The sequence below is a fragment of the Macrotis lagotis genome, chromosome 3 (assembly GCF_037893015.1).
Source record: "Macrotis lagotis isolate mMagLag1 chromosome 3, bilby.v1.9.chrom.fasta, whole genome shotgun sequence".
Taxonomy (NCBI): domain Eukaryota; kingdom Metazoa; phylum Chordata; class Mammalia; order Peramelemorphia; family Peramelidae; genus Macrotis; species Macrotis lagotis.
Window position 1 is genome coordinate 301,096,136 of NC_133660.1, and position 9,626 is coordinate 301,105,761.

General features: G+C 32.7%; 1 protein-coding gene across 1 annotated transcript; it reads left to right on the forward strand.

Annotated features, from left to right (window-relative positions):
- The first annotated feature begins 7,055 nt into the window (after nucleotides 1-7,055).
- On the forward strand, nucleotides 7,056-7,982 carry LOC141516992 (olfactory receptor 4P4-like). Its single transcript, XM_074227936.1, has one exon. It carries the CDS (start codon nucleotides 7,056-7,058, stop codon nucleotides 7,980-7,982), a length of 927 nt encoding a protein of 308 aa, XP_074084037.1.
- The last annotated feature ends 1,644 nt before the right edge of the window (nucleotides 7,983-9,626 follow it).

Here is a 9,626-nt window from a genome sequence, read left to right on the forward strand (position 1 = left end):
GACAACCCTTAAGAACTGGATATTGATGGGGGAAGAGGATTAGTTGGATAGTAGAAAACTTCTTGAGAAGTTCATAAGGTTGTCTAGGTTGGAGACTAGTCCTTAAGAGATTTTCAAAATGTGTGCTATAAAAATTAGGATAATAGGATAAAAGAGAGTTGAGAGAGAGAGAGAGAGAGAGAGAGAGAGAGAGAGAGAGAGAGAGAGAGAGAGAGAGGATAATGGATTTAGTTTTGGAAGTGTTGAGTTTAAGAGTTCTACAAAATGTTCAGTATGAGGTGTCTGTTAAATAATTGTGGATGAATGTTAGAGGTTAAAGAGAAACTGGTCCCCGAAAATAAATACATCATCTAAATAGAGATTATAATAGATGATTAAATCCACAAAATGGTGTAGTAGAGGGAGAAGATCAGGGTTAATATGAATTCTGATTGGAGAGACAAATCAGAGTCAAGTTGGGAAATCTTAAAGTTGTAAAAAATAATTTTGCATTAAATATTTTTTTCATATTTTAAAAGCAGTAGGAAATTACTGAAGATAATTGGTCAGAGGAATATTATGCTCAGAATTATCTTTTGGAGGGGCAGCTAGGTGCTGCAGTGGATAGAGCACTGGCCCTACAGTATGGAGGATCTGAGTTCAAATCTGGTCTCAGTCATTTAATGATTACCTAACTGTGTGACTTTGGGCAAGTCACTTAACCCCATTGCCTTGCTCAAAACAAGAAAAACAAAGAATTATCTTTTGAAATATCACCTTGGCAGCTGGTTGAGGGTTGGATTAGAGAGAGGAAAGAGTAGTCAGCAAGAGTTATTTGGAAGTTATCATAATATTTCAGGTAAGAGATGAAAAAGACTTGCTAGCGTGGTTGTGGTATGAATAGAGAAAATTGCTCTTGGGAAAGAGATGCACAGGAGATTTAATTGACAACATCTGACAGATTTTAACATGAAAAGGATTTAGAAAGAATCAAGAATCAAAAGAGACAAGTCGGAAAAACATTAACTTGGAAAATGATTTTGGAAATAAGGAACTTTACAAAGAAAAATAGTTTATAGGGGAAATTAGAAATTTAGAAGAGCCTTTTGAATTTGAGTTGTCTATGGAAAATTCAAGTGGAGTTATTTCAATTATTTGAAAATGTGGGATTTGAGATAAGAAAAGCCCTGCAATAAATTTGCCTAATTGGAAGAAATTTGCATTATAATTTCAAATTTGCATTTATACTTGAAGAGGTTATCAATGACTAAGTGTAGATAAATAGTAAGAAATTGCTCAAGAGATGGGTTATAGCTATATACATGTGAGGACCTGAGGTCATTAATGATAAGCTTGCTAAGAAAATGTAGGTACACCTGCTCAATAGAACATGAAGAGAATCATAGTAACATTTTGTTGGGGGGGGTAGGGAGAAATGGAGACAGAAAGAGAGACAGAGGGAGAGAGACAGACAGAGAGAGGGAGACAGAGATACAGAGATAGAGAAAGACAGAGAGAGAGAGACAGAGACAGAAAGACAGAGAGAAAGAGACGGAGAGAAAAAAAGAGCAAAGTGGGGGAGATCAACATAAGGAGGAAGAGAAAGGAAAAGGAGGAAGGTGTCAATGAGGATGCGAAAAAAGATGAGGAGGAGGATGACATGTTGGAAGATGTGGAGGAGTAGAAGGAGGAGGAGGAGGAAAAGAGAGAGAGGGGAGACAGGGAGAAGAGCAATAGAGGAAGAGGAAGAGGAAATGAAATGGGGAATCTGCAGAAGGAGAAGGTTATGAAAAGTGTAGATTCTATAGACAAGTACATAATGATTTCCTAGGTGTCAAATATACTTTTGAAACACACTCAGATATTGCATATGTCAGTTTTGTCAGAATCTATCATTTCATAGACATGGTGCTATAAAACTGACATATGAACAAGGAGGTAGACAAAAGGCAATTTAATGTCAAAGGACAATTTCTGAATTCTAGTATGTGTATAATGAAGCAGCCTAATCATCACTGAAAATTTTAAAAAATCATTAAGGAAACTAATGTGATTTTTTCCCAAGCAATAAAGTTTTTTTTTTTTTTTTTTCTGGTTAGTAGTATTCTCCATCTTGGATTGCTTTGAAATTCCTGAGGGAACCCATCTTCATGGACGTAAATAAACCTTTAAATTCTGCTAATACTCAACAAGTCTTTCCTGGATGATTATTTTCTTAAATTAAATGCTTTCTGTTTACAGAACCTTTAAATGGTTGATTGATAGTTTTCTGAACTCTGATCCCAGATGGAAAAGGACTGTATAAAACCTGAGTCACCCTTGTCATCCTAATAAGTTGTAGTTACAATGAAAAACCACTTGCTTCCAGTTGAAGAAAGTCTTTTTGAAACAGCCAGTCAATGTTTTGGACTCCACAGATCAATATTTGCTCCTCAGGTATCAGTCTATATTTTCAAGTGGTATGCTTTAGTTCTGTAATATTTAGTAATTTTAAGTTATTACTCATTAGTTTTGTTTGTTTTTCTTGTATCTATTTTCATTACTTTCAGTCATAGATTTTACAAGATCATGGATTTTTAAGCCTTTAGATTTGTCTCCTGTATAGGCTTTTTTTAGGGAAATCTTGTGGAAATCTGTGAAGAATTCTGTAATATACATATATAAAATTGATAAGTTATGAAAGAACCAAATTCTATTTTTATTTTTTATTTTTTTAGGTTTTTGCAAGGCAAATTGGCTTAATTGGCTTAGCCAAAGTCACACAGATAGGTAATATTAACTGTCTGACGCTGGATTTGAACTCAGGTGCTCCTGACTCCAGGGCTGGTGCTCTAAACATTGTGTCACCTAGTCGCCCTCAAATTCTAATTTTAAAAGATGTATTTTTCTATTCAACATCAGAGACTCCCTGAAATTTCTCCCTAGTTACCATATTTATGTACCTTTGTAATATATAGCCTCCTTCTGCTAAAAAGCAGAAATATCTCTTGTTTTTTTATGTTTGCATTTGGTATATTTATATGAAATCCCTTTAAAATCATCATCTTTGTAGATTCCAAAATGAAAGTTCTCAAATTGTTCTAGGAGAGGTCTTCCCAACTCATCAACATAAGTGACATATCCATTTGGCAGCCTCAATACAATCACAGACCCCATTGTCTATATAGTTATTCTCTTCAAAAGCATATTCCCCTACTTTCCACACATATTACTTGTCTCTAAGGTTCTCCTTACTTCCCTAACTTCACTCATAGGGACAAAGATGAGTAATGATGCATCCACACATACAGGCATAAACACATAGGTATATATGTATACACATGCATGCGTGTATATGAATATAAACAAATCTACATATGCATATGTTTGTGTTTATATAAATATATATAAATATACATATATATATATATATATATAGAGAGAGAGAGAGAGAGAGAGAGAAAACTAAAGTGTGATCTAAAGTAAAGATAGTATGTGTTTTGGAAAGGTATTTATTAATGTTTTAGGTATTTCCTTGTTTCTCTCTAATACATATTTGAGAGAGGAAAGAAGTCATTTAAGCAGACACATTATCAGTTACCTTCATTGATCCTTAAAATGCAAAAGCACTTAATGTATTTCAAACTTTATTGTCAAATATTATCTCATCTACTTATCAGCATGAGCTTATAATATCTCTTATGGGTATCTCTTATGGTTCTATTTTCTGAGAAAAAAATGAGTCTCATAAAAATAAAATCTTCTGCCTAAATTCAAGTTGTATATTATACAGTAACACACATTATTGACTTTTTTTTTACTGAGAGGTCTCTATCTTCCTCCTCCCAGTCACTGGCACTAGGGAGAGAAGTGGTTTTATTCTAAGGGATTTAAAAGAAATCCAATAATTTGAGTGAGGATTATTTCTTTGGCTAGTTTCAAAACAATCAAGTATGTAATTGGGAAAGCTTTTCATACATGGTCTACTCTCTTTTTATTTGCCATGATTTATTGAGATTTTATTCACTGAAAGTAAATTTTATTGCATGCAATCTGTGTTCCTATTTGTGAGAGTGGAAAGAAAGGGAAAAAGAAAGGAAAGAGCAGGAAGAAAGGGGGGAAGGAAGGAAGGAAGGAAGAAAGCACAAGGGAGGAAGAGATAAAGGGAGAAAAGGAAGGGAAAAATTACTTGTCTGTCTCTCTCTGTCTCTCTCTCTCTCACACACACACACACACACACACACACACACACAAACACACACACACACACACACTTACAAAGTCACAAACAAATAAGATTTTTTAACAGATCATATTTTTAATAGAAATAAGATTCTTAACCAAATAGGCAATTGTAAATATATTGCTTTCTATTCTGTATCTCAAATATTTTCAAATATTCTTTAGGAGACAATAGTATCTACTTCATTGTTTTTACCTTTGTAACCTTGAAATATCTATTGGCAGGAAGACAATTGAACTTTGATACAGAGCCATTGTCTCCTTGCGGTAAACTATTCGCATCATTTTATGATTCTCATTTTCATTTTTAATAAAAAAGTGGGATTTTAGATAGGATGAAATCCACATTCTTTTCAAACTGCTAAATTTGATATAGAATATCTCACGTTGGAATAGATCACAGTTGCATCTATTACAAAGACGTGCTATGCATAGCTAAGAAATGAATAAAGAAAATCCTTTTGTTTTTTTTTTTCCTTTTCTACATTCAATTTTGAAATATTCATGAATGAACTCTAATTTTTTAGGTTCCAAAGGCAAGGAAAGACATTATTCAGTGAAATGTAACATAAGTAGCACTGTTCTAGTTAATGCACTAGAATTCAGTTGAATTTTCTCACGACACTTGTTAGAAAATTGAAATTCTGGAGAAAAAATATGCTGAAGCTATGTTAAGCCTTCATTCCAAAAGGTAATAAATGTTTGTTGAATTATTGTCACATCCAGAAGAAGATCATGTCCTCCAAATGGCAAGGAGATTAAAAATTAAACTTGGAACAATAATAGATTACAATGATAAATCTGTTCCTAATTAAGTCTTATAACTGCAGGAACTCAGGTCCTCAAGCAATAATTTCACATATTTATTATTATCATACCATAAACAAAGTTATGTTTTAAAGAGAGTAAAATACTTTAGAGTTAGTAAAACTATGTATAGGTTCCACCTTTGACCAAAGAAGAAATTTTAGGAATAGTTTTCTAGTTTTGCTTCATTCAGGCTGAGTTATAACTCACATATTTACATTTTACTTAATGGTGGCTTGGCTTATTGATCCTGTTGCCCTCGGTCTTTGATCCCTTATGTCGGCATCTGTAAACTCTTACACTATATGATGATTTTCAATATCCAGAGATATAGCTACTGGTCTTGCTTGTCTCGATGGTGACACTTTGGTACTCTGGTTTTTTTTGCTCATCGTCATGAGGTTATCATTCTGTGACATTGATCAAATGTTGTGTAATATATGTGAACCACAGCTCCTTTTAAAGCTTTCCTGGATAGCCACATATGTTGCTAATATTATACAAACTGAGAAATTATGAAAAGTTATGGTTTTACCTTTGGAAAACAACACCGATGACTATGATATTAGACATAAATATATTTATTTCCGTATATTTTGTCAATAACTATATATGCATATATGTGTATTATATATATATATACATATATACATATATATATATATATATATATATATATATATATATATATATATATATATATATATATATATATATATATACCACCACTGAAATAAATGATATTTTTAGCCATGAAAAAACAAACACATATCACAAACATTTTCAGTTAATTGAAATTATTGCTTAAGGAAGAAGAATTATAGGGTGAAAAGAGAAGCAATAGGTATAAGATGCAAAAGGCAATTGATTTTCTAAGGAAAATAAAATTTTCTTAAATATTCTTGAACAGTGTAATAAAGTCCGTTGGAGGGTTTTCATTAACCTATTAGTTGAGACCTCTAGAATATATTGGAATAGACATCAGTTATCATGACCTAGCATATATTGAATGTTGTAGGTGAAAGGGATGAGTGGTTCTCTATTAGAATCAATTTTTAGGTACAGGTAAAAGATAAAATGGCACCTGGTACATGTTCTAAATAATCATCAATTAAATCTTTAATCTAGTCTTCCCATTATTGAATAGTGATAATCTTGTCAATGGTTTCTGAGGACTTTTTAAATTATTTCAAGAAAACCAAATTTTACTCATCAAATTTCTAGTCAGAATATAATTTGGTATACCGCGTGTGTGTGTGTGTGTGTGTGTGTGTGTGTGTGTGTGTCTATGTCTGTGTCTTTGCATGTGTGCACGTGTTTGTGTGTGTGTGTGTGTGTGTGCGTGTGTCTGTGTCTTTGTGTGTATGACTGAGTGTGTTTCACCTGATCTCCTTACTTGAATATTTTTGGTGCTTCAAAATGCAGGATTAGTTTAATTTAATTTAATTTAATCTAATGATTGACTTAAGTATGTGGGATGGGAAAGGCCCTAAAAAGGTATTGCTTTTGATATCCGCTTATATATTTCCTTTCAATTCCTTGAATAATTTAAGAATATTCAAACTCTTACCTAATGTTTAGATTTTTAATATTTTCCTATTTAAAAAAGAAGATAATAATAGTTCTATCAAGTAAGAAAAAGAATACCTCTATATAATCTTTATTGACCATTTTAATCAGATATATTACATTTAATTACAAAAAATTACATTTAATCAACTTTCTGTAGTTAGAAACATTGTTTCCTCTTTTAAGTTGATGTTAAATTTTTGAAACAATCAAAGCATTTAATTAACAAAAAAGATGCTGAAAGGACAATAAATTTTAGAAACCTTTGCATGGGATGTATAATATTTAGCAAACTTTTATCTTGTCATTTAAAAATTTTTAAAAAAGGAAGATCAGATTCAAGAACACAGTGTAAGGTGCTGTAATGATGTGCAAGAAATTTGACTTTACTATCAGAGAGAAGTATTAATTTGTTGTTTTATCATTCCCTCTGTAATTTCAGATTATATTTCCGGATAACAATTTCCTATTCTCAATACATGGAAAAGCATAACAATGTCACTGAATTTATACTTGTGGGTATTCTTATGAAGAAAGAATTGAAGATAGTGTGTTTTGTCATTTTCCTAGCCTGTTACCTAGCAATCTTCATGGGGAACTTCATTATTTTCATCACCATCTCATATAGCCATCTGATGCAGCAGCCCATGTACTACTTTCTTTGGCACTTGTCCTTCATGGATCCCTGCTTCACTTCCACTATAGTTCCAAGAATGATTAGTGACTTATTTTCCTCAAAGAAGACTATTTCTTACAATTATTGCATGACTCAGCTTTTTACTTTTCACTTACTGGCAGGTGTTGAGGTTTTCATCCTGGTGTCCATGGCCTTTGATCGATATGTTGCCATCTGTAAACCCTTGCACTATGGCACAGTTGTTACCAGGCAGAGATGTAACACGCTGATCCTGACTGCCTGGGTGGTGGCATTTTGGCACTCTATTGCCCAGCTTTTCACAATCCTGAGATTACCTTTCTGTGGTCCTAATCAAATAGATCACTATATATGTGATTCAAAAGCCCTCTTAAAGCTTGCTTGCACAGACACATATGTTGCTAGTATTCTAGTCATTGCTAACAGTGGAATGGTTGCCTTGATAACCTTTCTGGTCCTGGTAGCATCTTACATCATCATATTATATAATCTTAGGAAGCACTCAGCTGAAGGTCGTCGCAAAGCCCTCTCCACCTGTGCTTCTCATGTCATGGTTGTTATTTTGTTCTTTGTTCCTTGTATCATCACCTATATTCCTCCTTCTGATGCTGTAAATGAGAAAGAGTTTTCAGTGTTTTACACTGTAGTTTCACCTATGCTGAATCCTCTCATTTACACACTGAGAAATACTGAAATGAAGAATGCCATGAGGAAGGTGTGGTCCAGAAAACTCACAATGTTATGCAAATAAAACAGATGAATTTCCCCATGTGATCACTGAATTTCGATTTGTTATTTTTGTTGTTATTTTTTTCCTTTGAAGTCAGTTAACAAATAAGAATTTGCATGTCCAAACTTTCAGGAATAAATAGTATCTCAGGTAACACCAATTGCTTCTAGAATGGTTATAGAATGCCATGAAATAATACTTTTCATGACTTTCCCAGTATTTACTTACATCATTATTATGATCTTGTCTCTAATAAATAATCTGAACTCATTGATTCTAGTCCACATTGATTGTTTTCATTAAAATGTTGTTCTGGTCACATGTTTCAAAATTCTACTTAAACATGAGAAATTGGATTGCTTTGAAGAGTCATAATAATGAATATCTACACATTTCTTTTTTCCACTTCATTGTAAAAGAGAAAGAAATTAGCTTCATAGATTAGTTCAGTTTTCACTTCACAGAATTGTAGTTTCAAAGTAGTTTTATATGTGATCTCCCTATTGGGGTAAAGCCACATTGTCAAATCTTTCCTGTTGGACTGATTCAATTCAACATCCTGGTTAAAATCCTGGTTAGTATGTGATCTTGCCTAAAATTTCCATTTCCAATGGAGATTACTCCCAGAATCTAGATAATGCGGAGAGCAAATAAAACAGTATAAGATGAATACCCTATACCCATTTACCCTACACTGGATAGATGTGAGAACACAAGAAGGAAGATTCTTTTCTTGATTCAGTGGTTCATTCTTTTCATAGTACACATACTAGGACTTAACCTTTACCTTCTCTGACATGATGAAGAAAAACTCCATGAGTATCCCAGTCCCCTACTTTTAAAGATGCAACATATTGTAGTTTTGCAATCAGTCAAAGGAAGAAACTCTCACCCATGGAAAATTCTAATGAAGAGAAGCAGAGTATTCCATAGTAGGCTATCTCAGCATGTTACACAAGGTTTCATTATACTTTGAAAACTCAACCAGTCTTCACCGACAAGTACATATCACAATGAATGAATTAGATTGCCTCTTTAATGGCTACATAATATTTACACATAATAACATTTAATAAATTTATATTTAATCATCTATTGCAATAGAAAAAAAACATTGTTCATCTGCCTTCATTATATTACACAACTCATTCTGCCATATTTAGGATATTTCTTTTTTGTAAAATCAGTATCTCAAAACAGTACCAACAAGAGGTAAAACTGAAATCATAAGTTTTTGTTGTTGCTCTTTAGCATCACTTTTCTTAACATCTCTCTTCCATTTTAATTCTTTTTCAACTACCAAGATAGTGCAGTTGTTTGTCTCATTCCTATTTTTTTCTCAAACATATCCCAGAACATCCCTTTAAATAATATACCTTAATTTAAAAGTCCTTAGCACAAGTCAGTGACTGCCAAAATCTATTTCAGATTTGTTCCAAGAAAAAAAAATGTGTAATTTCAGAAATATTCATTCAAGGAAAGAGAAATCACACACACTCAAACACAAACACAAACCCACAGAGACATACACACAAATACACATCTATTTATCATCTATCTTTCTATGTACAAAGGTAGATAGACAGATATTACTTTTATGAGATCTCAGGACAATTCCTTTTCTATTATATATAAAATAACCAGAAGAAAAAAATTAATTTTTTA